The sequence below is a fragment of the Sus scrofa genome, chromosome 16 (genome assembly GCF_000003025.6).
Source record: "Sus scrofa isolate TJ Tabasco breed Duroc chromosome 16, Sscrofa11.1, whole genome shotgun sequence".
Taxonomy (NCBI): Eukaryota; Metazoa; Chordata; class Mammalia; order Artiodactyla; family Suidae; genus Sus; species Sus scrofa.
The window spans coordinates 65585772-65601780 of record NC_010458.4 but is presented as its reverse complement, the minus strand read 5'-3'; the positions used below and the strand labels follow the sequence as shown (position 1 = coordinate 65601780).

General features: G+C 45.1%; 1 protein-coding gene across 1 annotated transcript; it reads left to right on the top strand.

Moving 5' to 3' along the window:
* On the top strand, positions 1176 to 14279 carry LSM11 (LSM11, U7 small nuclear RNA associated). The gene is given in 5 exon segments (XM_021076895.1): positions 1176 to 1461; positions 1464 to 1655; positions 6197 to 6336; positions 8497 to 8580; positions 9047 to 14279. Coding segments are annotated over 5 exon segments (1074 nt in total). The 5' UTR covers positions 1176 to 1214; the 3' UTR covers positions 9458 to 14279.

Genomic DNA, 16009 nt, shown 5'->3' with positions numbered 1-16009 from the left:
GCTTTGTTGGATGAAGGGTGATATCTGGGTTTTTGGTGTAGACTGTCATTTTCATACCAAAAAACAATGTTTTGCTGAGCAGAGTCTCTAAAGTACAACCAGGTTTTGTAAGTCCTCCATTATTCCACCCTCCAATTGCAGGATCCTCATTTCCTCCAGGTGCTTAGCAGTGCTTGGAAGATTGGTGATAGTGAATTTTCTTTAACACTAGCTTCTTTCCGGTGTATGTGTAAATTTCTTTTTGCATACGGTGTAGGAAATCCAAGACTAGGACCTCCCCCCTCCATTCTAAAGTTTCATTGTACGCTTAAGAAATATTAACATTCAGGAGTTCCCGTCGTGGCGCAGTGGTTAACGAATCCGACTAGGAACCATGAGGTTGCGGGTTCGGTCCCTGCCCTTGCTCAGTGGGTAAACGATTCGGCGTTGCCGTGAGCTGTGGTGTAGGTTGCAGACGCGGCTCGGATCCCGCGTTGCTGTGGCTCTGGTCTAGGCCGGTGGCTACAGCTCCGATTCAACCCCTGGCCTGGGAACCTCCATATGCCGTGGGAGCGGCCCAAAAGAAATAGCAACTACAACAACAACAACAAAAAGACAAAAGACAAAAAAAAAAAAAAAAAAAGAAATATTAACATTCATAGAGAGCATTTGGTATGTGCTGTAGAGGCAGTATCTCTTCATTCTTCCGACGAGTCTATGAAATAGGTAACCATTTCTATCATATTTCAGATGAGAATGTAAAGACCCAGAGAAGCTAAATAGTTTGAGTCCAGCTAGGCTAAACCCCAGTGGTACTCAGAACGAAAGCAAATTGGGGTTCTCCTTGCCCTCCTCCCTCTGCTTCTCCACAGCTCAAGTTAGGGGTAGACTCCAGCTGCAGAAAGCAGAGAACCACCGGGGGAGCTTGTTAAAACGCCAGTCCCGGCCTCCGCTTCTGCTGAATCTGGACTTACTAACACCCCAAGTGATGATGATATAGATAGGGAAACGGTGCGTTAAAGCAGATTAACCTGCTCCCCGCGCACTGATGCGCGCTGCGAGGCCCTGAGGGTGGCATCCCCGCGCCACGCCGCCGGCGGCGCAGAGCGCGGGCAGATGCTGCCCTCCCGCGGCCGCGCGGAGGCAGTGCGACCCCGCGCCGCGGCTGCGCAGTGCCGCCCTCTGGCGGCCCCGCTCCTTCTTCCCATCGGCCTCGGCTTGCGGGCCTTTCAAACATGGAGGAGCGGGAGCGGGGGGCGAGGTCGGCTCGCGCCGGGAGCCCCGCCAGCCCGCCCAGCCCGCTGCTGGATGTCAGCTCTGACAGCTTCGACCCGCTGCTGGCTCTGTACGCGCCGCGCCTGCCTCCCATCCCCTACCCCAACGCGCCCTGCTTCAACAACGTGGCCGAGTACGAGAGCTTCCTCAAGACCGGGTGCCGGGGCGGCGGGCGCGGGCGGGCGCGGGGTGCGGCCGCGGGCTCGGGGGCCCCGCCGCCGCCGGGCCCTCGGGCAGGACCCGCCGCCGCCCGGACGCCCCCGCCCCGGACCCCGAGCGCATCCAGCGCCTCCGCCGCCTCATGGTGGCCAAGGAGGAAGAGGACGGGGCCGCCGGGGCGCGGCGGCGGGGTCCGGCTCGGACCAGGAAGGCGCCGCGCAACGTGCTCACGAGAATGCCCTGTGAGTCCGGCGGGCGGGGCGGGCGGGGCGGGGCTGGGGGCCGGGCAGGGCCGCTGTCCGGAAGGTTGCGGCCGGGAGGCGTCGGCCGGGTGCTTGGGGCTCCGCGCGGGGCGCGAATCCGGGGCAGGGTCCGGGTCAAGGCTACGGAGATAATCAGCGGCCGCGGGCGGGTTCTGCTTGAGGAATGCCGGCAGTGGGGGCGTGGGGAGGGTCTTCTTGCGGAAGGAAGGGTCTGCGGGAGCAGTGGGGGGAAAGTGTAAAGCTGAAGGGGAAAGAAATAGCCCGGGGGAGCGTGTGCCTGGATAATTAGTGTAGACGGTCTGTAAAAGGGGTTGGGGGTCACGGAAGTGGCTATAGAGGTGGTGAGGCGCCTGCAGAAAGCATGTGCAGGGGCGATGGGGTGGGGGCTGTCTGCGGAGGTGATGGGCCTAAAAACGGGATGTCATAGTGAGGGTTTACAGAAGCGAGGAGGTCTTGGGACCACGCACGCAGCGGGAGGGAGGGCACAGCCAGTATTTGGGGAGGAAAAGTGTTCGGTCAGTGAGATTTGGAGATGACGGGATGGAGTGTGAAGAAATCTGTTCAGATGGCACAGTGGACATAATCTTATAACCCCTGCACCTTCAGTGACGGCTCCTTCTTCCTGCTGCAAGGGTCTTGATACATATATGTTCACATTAGCAAATTACAAGTGCTGGAATGCAGCAGGCACAAAATGCCACGAAAACCCAGGCACTGTTTCACAGCCCCTCTGCCAGGCCAAGTGAAGGATTGTGTCTGTCAGGCTTTTATTATATGCACTGGCTAGTTTTAGGTTCTAAAGGTGTAGCAGGCACAAGGGAGTTTCTTGCAGCCTTCTAATAGATCCTTAGGGTAAAGCTGTAAACGGCAGAGGTTGCTCACGTGTGAGTTAGGTCTTGTATAAATGGAGTAAAAACAGCCCAGGTGTTACATCTTCTGTCATCTGGCAAGCAGTCCTGACATCTGCCCCATGGACACAACGACCTACTTAGCCATTGAGAGCATCTCTATCTTGATAGCTAAATCGTGGCGTTATTAAATCACTGTCTTTGGAGAGTTCTGCTAAGCAAAGGAGTATTTTTGTTTCCTCCCTAGAAATGTTTTTATTAAAAGAAAAACATCCTGAAAAGCTGAGTGCTGTTAGGGGCACCTTTGTCCAATGATTTACTGTGCTTACAGCATCCCTGCCTAAGCTAGGGTTTCCCCCAGCTCGCTGGCCCAACAGTGACCCACAGATAGATTATGCATGTTCCTAAATTAAGAGCAGTTTGGGAGACCTTATTTTGCCCATACTTTTTGCCACTAGAAAATTTTCGAGGTGTACTTTGAGTCTCATTTTTATATTTCCATTTGGCCAATTATTGCTTCGCTTTTAAGATTTTCAAGAGAAAAGAAATACTTCTGTGTGGTGCGTGGTTGGGCTTTACCTGTGGAGCCCTTTGCTCTATTATTGGTATGACAGAGTGTCCCGGCCAGCTTTGTCGACTTCCTGCGATTAAATATTGCCTGGAATAGAATCTCGGAATGTGCCCTCGGCACTGGAAATTTTAATCCTACCGCTGGAAACAGTGGGGTGTACCTGGTAGAGATGAGCAGGCATCACAAAGAGCTTGATGGCCTTCAGAAAGCAAAAAAAGTACAGAAGCATGGGTGAGGGTTAGAGTTATTCAAGAAAGAGTTCATGTAAGAGGTCAGCCTCAGGTCTTGAAGCTTGAGGATAACAGTAATTTAACAATCAGACTCTTGAGGTGTAATTCACACATAGCAAAATACAGCCTTTTAAAGTGAGTTTTGACAAGTGTGTAGTTGCGAAATCAGCACAATCAAGATACAGAACAAATCCATCCCCAGAAGTTTCCTCATGCCCCTTTGTAGGTAATGCCATCGGTGTTTGTTATAGCTACCATTATTGGGCCAGTATGTGCTATGCACAGTGTTAGGCCCGTTAGATGCATTATATCTCATTTCACCCTTGGATACTACTTTATAGATGAGGCTCATTGAGCTCAACTACTTGCCCAGCATTACATCACCAGTCACTTTGCAGCTAATCCTTGGCTTTCCAACTCTCAGGCTCGTCTCAGGAGAGGAAGAGTATGTCCTGATGTTTCCTTGCTTGCTTCTTTTTGGTGGTGGAGGGTGCTGCATATGTGGTTTGTGTCCAAAGCAGTGAGAACTGAATTGGGTCCAGAAAGGGATTGGTTGCCAGAATGCTTTGGAGACCCATCAAAGAGTTTCTCTTTGACTTTGTTATGATAGAAGGTGGGAACCATGTATATTCTTCAGTGAAAACCTTTGTAGGGCAAATGGCTCTAATAGCTGAGTTTCTAGTAGTAAAATGTACTGTGGAAGGTAGAGTAGAGCACGGGCTCAGGGGCTTGGTCGATTAGATTTGAGTCCTGGCGCCACCAGTTTCCAGCTGTTTTACTTTAGGCAAGTTACTTAAACTCTTCAGGGCTCAGTTTCCTCCTATGTGACGTGAGGACAGTAATAGAGTCTAGCTGTGAAGTTTAACTTAGTTAATATATTCGAAGCAAGAGTAATGTTCCCTAGCATGTAGGGAAATTCTCAGTGAATATTAAATATCCCTGCTATTGTATATTGTTGTTGCAGTTATTATCCATTTTAGGCTGTCATAATTAAATGCCCTAGGTCAGAACACATATAACCTGTCAGTATTGATTCTTGGCTCAGCTGTTTACTAGGTAATTTTTGAGCAAATTATTTAAACCTTTCTGAGCCTCGTTTTCCTCATTTATTCAACGAGGTAAAATAGTTGTACTCATGTGTTCAAGTTGTGGGGATTAAATAATGTACATAAAGTTAGCACAGCCGCCTGGCCCACACTGAGGGCTTAGTGGTCAGTGATAATGTTGGTTGACAATGATGACGATGCTCCTGATGTGAGTGAGAGGAACTGGGAGACTTTTGAAGTGAACCGGTCATCTGATGAGGCTATGGAGTGTATTACTGGTTGTGGAAAGAGAAACAAAAGGGCACATTGGGAGTTCCCATTGCGGCTCAGTGGGTTAAGGACCCCAACTTCATCTCCGTGAGGCTGCAGGTTCAGTCCCTGGCCTCTCTCAGTGAGTTAAGGATCGGTGTGGCTGTAACCTATGGCTTGGACCCAGTGTTGCCATGGCTATGGCCTGCAGCTGCAGCTCCAGCTCTGATTCGACCCCTACCCCAGGAACATCCATATCCCACAGGTGCGGCTGTAAAAAGAAAAAAAAAGGGCAGGTTTTCATTATTGAGAATCTGTTGTCTGAACTTAGTATCGGCTACAAACAGGGAAGAATAACAGTGGGTTTAAATGACTTTAAAATGACCTGGAGTTAGAAGGGTGTGGCCCAAGAGTAATGGCAATGAAGAGGGACTTGGAGGAATAACTTCTTCAAGATAAGATGTATGTCCCCATTAAGTTTCAGAGACCTGGCTTCTATCCATTTGGAGCTTATCACAGACCCTGCCAGAAAGAGATTCAGAGTGTGCCTTCTCACTCACAATGTGGAGCTCATTTTTCTTTTTTTGCCTCGGCATTTTTCTCTGATAGGTGGTAGTAGTGTGGTGTTTTTGGTCACATAAGGAGGGAAACACTCCCTGGAATTATACCTTATTAAATCTTTGGAAGAAAAAAAAAATCAAAAGAAAAGTATAGATGTGAGGGTTGAAAACCTGAGTTTGTCGTTTGTTTAATTAGAATCAGAGACTGTTGTTAAGATCCATGTTTGTCCTTTCTCTCTGATTTGGGGGGTGTGGGGAGAAGTAGTACCCCCGTTTTTCTCCCAAGTTAGAAAAAGAGTGGTCTTCCCACTCTGTTGAACATGCTCGTGTTTGGGGCAGTGAATGTGTATAGGCCAAGGGAGTAATCCGGGCGTTGTGATGAGTTTCTAAGAAATTGAATTATAGAGACTTATTCCTTACATGAATCTCGAATTAGCTAGTCTAACCTCATTTTATGAATGAGGAAACTTGGACTTGTAGAGAAAAAGTTGATCACCAGGGTCACACAACTAGTTATAATGACCTAAGAGTTGTTGACAGTGCTTGATTTGACACTGTCCACAATACATACCCAGATATATGTACATACATACACCCTTATATGTCAGAGGTGGATGGGCAGTTCATGAGATTTACCCTAAAAAAAGTCGTCTTACCAAAGTTTAGAAGTGAAGAGGATCTAGCTGCTGATGTGTAATATTTCCTTTTTTGCCCAAAAAAGTTTTTAAATGATGGTGCCTCTTGGAATCAGTGACACCACAGAAATAGGAGATAGACGTAGTGAAACATTTGGACGATAGCCATACAGCTGGTTTATGCATGTTCCAGGGCTCTTGTCTTGTTGCAGTGTTCATTGCCTGCACTGAACATGTTGCCCACCGAGCCTTCCTGCTCCTGTGGTGTGATTGCCACAACACCAGGTTGCCTTGTGTTGCGGGAGATGGTTGGGTGGTCTTGGTGGTTAACTCTGGGGATGAGAGCAGATGCTCATGCTGTGCTGACTGTTCTTGTTTCAGTGCACGAAGGCAGCCCTCTGGGTGAACTCCATCGTTGTATCCGGGAGGGGGTGAAGGTGAATGTTCACATCCGCACTTTCAAGGGACTTCGGGGTGTCTGTACAGGCTTCCTCGTTGCATTTGACAAGTTCTGGAATATGGTAATTACGCCTTTCTCAAGGGGTTGGAGAACCTCCTATGGATTAAATCTTTGTGTGTATCTAAAGGACCTTATTCAGCAAAACCTGCAGAATAACTTCCCAGACGAACTGGAATCTTTGCACTTCTGGGCAACAACAAGAAAGTTGTTTGTATTGCTTTTCCTAAAGGCAGTGGCTTTCAACTGGGGGGATTTTTCCCATTCCTCCTTCCCAGGGACATTTTTGAGGGGGACATTTTTTTGATTGTCACGACTGTGGGATGGGGTACAACTGGCATCTCGTGGGTGGAGGCGGAGGCTGCCGCTGCATGTCCTACAGTACACAGACCAGTCTTCCAACAAGAAGGAATGATCTAGTCCAAAATGTTATTAGTGCCAGAGTTGAGGAATCCAGGCTTAAGGAATGATGACTTATTTCATCTTTCAGTAATTTTGTGTTGATTTCCTGCCAGCTATTCTTCATTCACTTAAAAATATTTTTGACTTCCCACTTCGGCAGGGTACAGTGCTAGGGACAGAAATTTCGGAAAGTAACTTTCACTCTACAGTTTTTGGAAAGATGGGTGAGGATAGAGGAGAAGCGGACATAGTAATGAGCAAGACAGTTTGCTCAGTGTTTCCTTATGAAGGACTTACAGGGGTACCACGCGCCCCCAGCCTTCTAGAGGCTTTACTGCATATTTACAAAGTATTTATAGAAGAGAAAGGATATATTATAGTACAGCCATAATGTGAGGCAGTTAAAATATGAGCCACCAGGGCTTTCTGGTATTTTTTTCATATGATCTTCCATCACCAGTTTTTCTTTTCCTTGAGCTTTATCTCCGTCTGTGACTCACCTTTATAATGAAAACAGTTGCGGAACAGTTGCTAATACTTACTAAGCACTTGCTATGTGCCAGATACCATACTAAGCGCTTTACATATAATATCTCAACAAATGTTACAGGGTTTTTTTGTGCTTTTTTTCAGGGCTGCACCCGTGGCACATGGAGGTTCCCAGGCTAGGGTCAGATCAGAGCTTCAGCTGCTGGCCTACATCATAGCCACAGCAACGCAGGATCTGAGCCACGTCTGCAACCTACACTGCAGCTCACGGCAACAGCAAATCCTCAACCCACTGAGTGAGGCCAGGGATGGAACCTGCAACCTCATGGTTCCTAGTCAGATTCCTTTCCACTGTGCCATGATGGGAACTCCAGCAAATGAGTTATAGTTCTATCACTGCTCCGTTTCCCAAATGAAGGGCTTGAGGCAAGCAGTTTTGGAAGATTGGCCCCAGATCATACTGTTAGTAAATGGAATGACCCTGACTTTATTCCAGGTCTTCTGCCTTCTAAGACCATGTTTTCAACTGTTACGGAATCAACAGAAATTTGAATCAAATTCAAAACCTGGCTTTGAATCCTGGTTTTACCACTTGATAGCTGTGTAATTCTAACCATGGTAATTTCCTTGAGCCTATTTTGTCTCTAAAATGTAGGGGAAAAAACATCACCTTTGAAGTTTTAAGAGAATGTATTTGATGACAGTAATAATAATACTTTCAGCTTATATTTGTAGGGTGATTGTCACTTTTCAGGGTAGTATCTCTCATTTGATCCTAACCCCTGTCCTGTGAGGTTGATATCTGAGTAACAAGAATTCTCCAGCGTTTTTGTGTTTTAACCAAGTTAATCTCTATCAGTCACTGTTGTGAGATGTAGAGAGTGAGAAAGGAAAAGAAGCATCAGAGTAGTATTTTTTGAAGTGTGGCCTGAGGCTGTCCTTGATGAGAATCATAGGTTTTCTGGTTAAAACAGAAAGTTTTAACCAGACCTATTAAATCAGAATCTCCAGGAGAATAGACTTGGATTCGTATTTTAATAATCTACCTAGATAGTCATGCTCCCTGAAACTTAAGAACCCCTCCCCTGCCTTTGTCAATCCCCTTCCCATAGGAGAAACTCACCTTATTTGGTCATAGCCACTTGAAATTTCTTCTCAGAGGTACAGGTATTACCATCTTTTTCTGCCCAAGAGCTGAGTCACCTGTTAAGTTTAATTCTGCTACAATTAGATGTTTTTCTGCCTTTTAAATTTTTTCACAAAGGCTGTAAGAACGATATTTTAAATTCTGCCTTCCCCACCCCCACCCCCACTTTGGGCTGTTCTTCTGTAGGCACTTACTGATGTGGATGAGACCTACCGAAAACCTGTTCTAGGCAAAGCGTATGAACGGGATTCTTCATTGACTCTCACTAGGGTAAGCAGTTTCCCCTGACTTTCTGAGAACCCAGCATGCCTTGAAGCTTAAGTAAGATCACTGAGCCCAGGGAAAGATTTCGAGCAGGAAAGCCCTACTGCTGTCAACCAGGTGTGCCTGGACCAAGTCTTCATTAGTCTCTCTTCTCCTGCATCCAGCAAATCTAAAATGAGTCCATGGTTCTTACCTGCATGTAGTTTGAGCAACACGTTACTTCTTAGAAGACTTAGAAGTCTTTCAGTTTTATACCATGGAAAAAGCAAGTACCTTTACTTTTGACATACTTACTGATTTATCTGAGTTATAGCTAAAAACTGAAAATTTGTCACTAACTTGTTAAAAATTGCAAAGCAAGGAGTTCACAGAGCACGATTAAGGAATCTTTTTTTTTTTTTTTTTCATATGTTGAAAGAGGACTGCTGAAAGCTAAAGAGAAGGCTAATATTTTTCATTACTTTCCCTTTAGCTATTTGATCGACTAAAACTACAGGATTCCTCCAAGAAGGAAGCAGATTCCAGGTCTGCAGTTGAAGACTCCACTCTGTCCAGATACTCCCAGACATCCACTTGGAAGGTGGCTTCCGTGTGGGGAAGAGAAGACACTGACCGGGGCTCCCGCAAGCGTTCCCGCTCCGTCCCTTCTTCCCTGCAGGCATCTGCAAGGGAGGAGTCCAGGTCAGAGCTGTCAGGGAGGACTACACGGACAGAAGGGTCAAGTGCAGGAGGTACCTTTTCCAGGGCCACCACCCTTTCTAGGGGCCAGCCCCGTAAGAAAAAGCGAAAGCCAAAAGTGGATTATCAGCAGGTATTCACTCGACACATAAATCAGATTTTCATTCGGGGGGAGAATGTCCTGCTGGTTCATCTTGCACAGTGACCAGTTCAGCCTCGCTTGAGCTTTGGTTTTTAGAAATAAATGCATGAATCGCTGCTATGCTGTATCCTGGTATCCCAGTGCAACTCTGAGTTGGAATGATTCCCTCTGGTCCTGCATGTGCAGAGCATAGAGCCAGGCTCAGGCCCTCTGGGAGGTGAGCTTCCTGAAGGAAAGACAGGCGGGTGAGTGCGTATTTGCATTAATATCGAGGCAAAAGCTGTTCAGAGGTATGTTCATCTGATTTTGTATCATGGTCTGCTTCAGACACTCAAGTATAAGAAGTTGAATTAGGGAACGTGGTATGAATTGAAGTCACTCCACAGGACTGTAGCATGGTGAAGGAAAAAAACACCTCAAAAAGAATGATCTCATTTCTAAAAGCTAGGGTCCTGAGTACTCATGAATTTGTTTCTAAGAGTAGTAGTATAAATTGCCCTGAGCCCTCCATGCACATCTCGTAACTGACCTTTGAATTTTGCCCTACACCATTCACTCTTCATCAAGAAGTGTAATTTGTTAGCTTTTGTAGACCTTATACATATTAAAAGATAACAATATATAACAAGTGAAATTTGGGTGGGTGGTATGCTTAAAGTAGCCAGCAGTGAATGCTGTGTTTTTATCTCTCCTCATTGTGGAAAGGGGTACAGAACCTCACTGGCCTTCCCCTTGCCAGAGGTGGCTTCTGCAGATGGTGTACCAGATGGGACTGTGAGATGCTCTTATCCTTCTCTTTCACTTCTGTGGCATGGTGCTAGCGCATGTACCCTGTGTATTCCCTCTCTGTACATAGTAAGACCTGTCCTGTGAGCTTTGACCTTCTTGCCTGGCTTCGGAGCGTTCTGCATGAACTGAATGATACATGTGCATAATGTGGCTGAGAGTATCCTTTCCAGGCAGGGCGGGCCCTGTCTAGAGTATCTTTTCGGCTGGTTTTCCATGCAACAGGGGTGTAGAATTTTATTCCCTTGTGTCAGGCCAAAGAAATTCCCACAAAGTACAATGGTGGTGTCTCCAAGGGGCACTTTACTCAGCCTGGCTTGAGTAACAGGAACACCAGACCACCTGCTACTACTGCTACTTGAATCATAGGCTTTTTCAATCGCCAGTGCAAAATAGGCTGTATCGTCACATGGACTGTTAGGCAGTATTGACCTTTTGTTTTGTTAGTTTTGTATTTGGTTTTATTTTAGATAATTTATTTTCAGAGTGAGAATAAGAAATATCTAACTTGTTAAAAACATTGGAAAAGAAAAACTTCCTTCCTCTGCTGCACTTGTTGTGTAACTGAAATAAGCCTTCTGAGAAGCAGATGAATAAAGCTGAGGGAGCTGGGACTCCTGGTCCTCTGCCAGCTGGGCCACTGGCTCATCATACAGTGAGAAGAGAGCAGACCACCCCTCTGTGCCTCAGTTTTCCCCCATCAGACACCTACCTCACAGGGGCACTGAGCAAAAGAATTTGGGGAAGGCATTTTAAAGTCTTTAAACATGTTTAAGTGCCATGAGTAATTTTTACTCACTCTGTTTCATAGCTTGGTGAAAGTTCTGTGTCTCATGAGCAAGGCAGGTGCTACGTAATAAAAAGAAAGTAATCTCTGTAGGTGCCACAGTTAGGATCTTGTCTTCAGAAGGCAGTGATATCTTCAGGAACTATTTTTCATATTCCATCCCTTTCTCCTAAGCAACAGTGGAAATTCTCAGAAGGATGTCTTCAGTAAAAGAAGAGCAATGTTTGTTTGCTGCTCCCCCCACATCCCAGCACCCTTTTCTGGTCATCATGAGGGGGAATTCCCCTGCACTTTTTGAAGGGTTTGTGTGATAGCACCAAAGGAAGAATGCTGTTGGAAAAACCACACCTCCCCAAAGGGGAATCTGTAGGAGTTGTTTGTTTGTTTGTGTTTGTTTCAGAATGCATTTTAATTATACTCTTTAGAGCCAGATTAGACACACTAAACATTTATAGAGATTCTAGATAACAAATGCAAGTGAACAATTATCTTTGGAATCTGCCGGTCTAAATCTCTTCTATATAGTATGTCTAACATCTCAGTTCCCCAGTAAATGGTTCTCTTATTTAATCATCAGCACCTCTACCTCTTTACCAGTCTTTCCAGTGTGATTGTCCCTGTCAGTCTGTCCTCTTGTCCCTCAGCTAGAAGCCGTAATGGTTACTGCATTTTCCTAATAAAGTAGAAATTTGGAGTCCAAAGGAATATAGTCAATTTCCATTTATTGTATTGCCTGATTAAATCTAGCCTGATTCTTTTAAACACATCTGGTTTTCTTCTTTGCATATCATTTTCATATGTCCATATAAGGACTGACTTACTACTTTTCTGCCCACCTTTAACACTTCTGGCTTTGAAAATTATTTTAAAACTGTGTGTGATCATTCTTACGTGTCCATATGCCCCCATTTATTTAGATGGTTTGGGCAGTGACACTGAATGACTACCACCTAGTAAATGTGCTCTTTCATACAAAGTATGATCATCATTTTTTTAGAGAAGTATTTTTTTTTATTATTGCCTTTTCTTTATTATTGGAGAAATTTTTCACAAGGAAAGAAAATTTTGTCCTCAAATGTATATGCTGCTCAAAAATTTGGTTGTCTAGGACATTTAATATGTTGTTACAGAAATAACTGAAGTTTTCCTAAGAAGAAGGCAAGAAAAGAATAGGAGAAAGTAATAGCCAAAGTGGTAGATTCCTGGAGGCCCTCCAAAAAAACTCAGTGAGGGGGCTCTAAGCAGACGAAATAGAGCAAAACGGGTTTCTAATATTCCCCAGAGACTGGGACTTGAGACATTAGGTAGGAATAGTACTTATCTTGAACATTGAACTTGGGCTCTTCAAAGTAATCAACCACGAGACATGGGAGCGTGTTTTTGGAACAGTTCACAAGGCAGACCTGCACACTTGTTGAGGTCTTATCAGGAGTGTCAGCTTTGTTAGGTAGTAACAGGGATCAAGGCATGGCAGGTGTGGATTCACCCCCAGAATGTCTTCATGGACCATTCTTTGTACACAGAGGTGGTTCTACTGCTCACCAGCGGATTGTGCTAGTCTTGGGACCTCTTTCTGCTTCCTTTCAGAGACCCTTTGTGACGGAGGTAGGCAGTTTGTGAGATGGTTGGCTAGAATTAGCAGTGTCTAAGTTACGTGGCCTTGGATCAGTTGGTTCCTTGCTGTCTGTGCATGGTGCATGCCGAGTCAGAAAGCCTAGAAACCATCAGCATTAAAGTCTAGGTGCAGAGGAATCCTTGCTAGAGCCATTAATGAATCAAGAAAGGTTTTACCTATCGTCATGGTGAAATAGTCCAGGAGTACCTTTAGAGATTGTCAGACTGTGCGCTGTGAGCTTCCCTTAGTCCTCAGAAGGCTTACAGAAACCTAGGCACACTGCTTCTACCCTTTGAGCTAAAAAACAGAAACCTAACTTGATGCATCGGTACTATTTCCATAGAGCTGACATGGGCAAAATCATGAAATAGAATCTGTTCCATAAATTATTTCTTTAAATTTTCTCTTAATTTTGCCTTTAGGAAAAAATTAAAATTGTTCAAAGACAGTTTGCTGTCACTGGTGCTGCCCCAAAGCTTTCCAATCCTCTAGGAATTTTTATGAATTAAATGGTTGCTATGGGAAGGTCAAGATTCATCCAAGAGTATCATGGTATAAATTTAATGGTTTGCAACTGTTTTAATTTTTCTTTGCCTGTGCCAGTTATACAATGCAGTCAACCCCCTTTTCAGTAGCTTCTGTTCATTAGCCTGTGTTTTTCCAGGCAGTAACTCCCAAAAGGCTTTTCTTAGTGATTGTAAAGAAAGAAAATCGCATCTAGGCCTGTGCTGCAAAGCTGGGTGGTCTGTCTTTACTTTCTAGCAAATTGAGTTGATGGATTTAAGATAAGCCTTTGGGGTTCCTGTCACAGTTTCCTGGGCTCTGAGAAAGGGTTGGGCCTCCTTTACTCTCAGGGTTTTGAGTATTTTTCTAATGTTTGTAAGTTCTCTTTTACTCCTCTAATAAAAATGAAAGCTCTCTGCCAAAAAAAAAAAAAAGTCTTTGATTGGTTTGGAGATCTAGGAGAAAAAAATAAGTATACCTGAGACCTTCAGTTGGTCTTTTATTTATTTCAAATAAAAAGTAGTTTGATAAGCTACCAGAGTTAGTGCTTTTTTAAAAACATTCTCTGAAGAGATAGGAACTCTCCCTCAGGAAACCTATAAAAGCTATTCCCAATACATTGCAATTGCTTTTGATTTTTAGTCCTTTGGAGCAAACGTCTGATGTTATGTCTGATGTTATGTCTGATGTTATGTTTTTAGAGCTGTGGGGAAGAAAATGTTTAAAAAAATTAAGGGGTGTTATTGAAACAGTGATTTTCTGGCTGAATTATGTGCGAGCAAAGTTTTAGGGCAGCTGTCCAGTTCTCGGTCTGTTTTCCTGACAGTAAAGCAGATAGTAAGCAGTGTCTTGACAAGTGATTTGCTTATTCCATACTGACATCTAAAGGCATTAGCCTTCTGTTTGACAACCCTGGGGATACCCCTCTGCACCGTGACTTATTAATGTTTTTTTAGACAAGGCTAAACCAGGATGACTCTATGTATTTGTAGTTTCACTCTTCACATACCAGCTGCTAAAAGAAAAACCATGACTTTAATCTTGTCTTGAAATGACTCCTGATTGTTAAATTCATCCAAACCCTTCCTCTTCAGGGAGGGTTGCTGCTAGTAACATCAGTTTTCAATGTTCTGCTTTAGATATGTGTCCTATGGGAGTCTGGAAACTGTAATAAATATGATTGTATGACTGTACCTGTCTCCTTTGTCTCTGCTGATTGGGGAGGGGGGAGGATGGGGAGGACACAGGGGTGTCTGCCACCCAGTGGAGACACTGATCTAGAAAGTTAAAACACCTCGAACCTTCTACATTCTTATGGTTGCAGCCTTGTGCACGCATCTAGATCACTATCCTTGAGGTTGCTTTGTTCTTCCAGCTTTGAAGTTCGTCCTCAGAAAAGGAACTCCACCCACGTTCTGACTTACCCCTTTTAAGCCACAAGCAGTGGTAATGGCCCTGTGAAATGATCCCACCTGATAGCTCACCGGCATTAATCTGCTCTCTTCACGACCTGCTGAGATCACCATTGACTCTCCTCCCCTCGGAGGATTTTACCACACCTGACTAATTGATGGTCACATGCTTCCAGGACGCTGAGTTTGCCCGCAGCTTTCGTCTGTGTACGTACAGGAAGCTGATCTGTCCGGAGATTTGCCACGTTGATTACTTGGTCTCCTCTGTGTGCTTCCAGCACTGAGTCACCTGAGTAAGGTGGACAAACAAAAAAGGACATTGGTTCTTAGAGATACTTCAAGTTAACTGTCAAGACTCAATCCCCCTCTGTCAAGGAATACATGAGGTTGAGCTCAGCTGACGTACGGAAAATTTCTAACCACTGCAGTGGAAGAAAGGGAGGCAAGACCCACGTGTTCCAGTTCTGGCCCTTGCTTTTTTTGTTTTTATATCTCAAAAGGTTTGTGATTAAATGAAAACGTCCTCATTAATCAAAATAAGACCAGAAGAGTGTTCCAGTTTGACATTTTAAATGTACAGGGATGGTTAAATATTGGCAGGGAGTGGAATGAGAGAAATCTTCTGTCACTCTTCCCCTGTGTTTCCTGGATAGGAATGGCAAGGAAAAAAACAAGTTCCTTCTCCAACCCCATTCTCTTCTTGGATCTGAGTGAAGTGTAGTTCAGTCTGCTCAGTTACCACTAGGTGGCAGTAGCTTCAAGAGAACGGTTTAACTGGAGTCTCCAAAGGTCTCCAGTTCTCTAGTCATTGCTACAGTTGATTGTTAGATGCTCACCAGTCTGGACTGAGATAATCAAGGAAAAGCAAACTATAATCAGCCCAAGTGGCAATATAAACATTTCTTAGCAATACTTCGTTTATGTGATGTGAAGCTTAGAGAAGGCTGGCCGATGGCAGTCAGCCAGTGAATGTGCCTGGGGAAGAGTGATGAAGAGGAAGATGGCCCAGTGTCCACTATTTTAGAGAGTCTGTTGCAATTCTCACATCATGGGGTCCCTCATTTCTTAGAATGCTGTCAACTCCACCAGGCCTCTTCCCATCTGCTGCTGACGTGATACCCCAGGAAGAGTGTGGAAGCTCTTATTTCTCAGCCACTGCTTGCTTTTGGAAACAATTCATTTTCCTCTAGCGCTGATGCCTGAGAGCCCACTTAAGAGAGAGGTTGCAGTTCTCTAACAATTCCACAACCCAAATTGTGCCCCCCCCCCCAAGGCTGCAAGCAAACATGCTTTTGAATCAGAGAACAATTTCTTTTTTTTTGTCTTTTTGCCATTTCTTGGGCCGCTCCCACGGCGTATGGAGATTCCCAGGCTAGGGGTGGAATCAGAGCTGTAGCCACTGGCCTGTGCCAGAGCCACAGCAACGCAGGATCTGGTGTACGTCTGTGAACTACACCACAGCTCACGGCAATGCCGGATCGTTAACCCACTGAGCAAGGGCAGGGATCGAA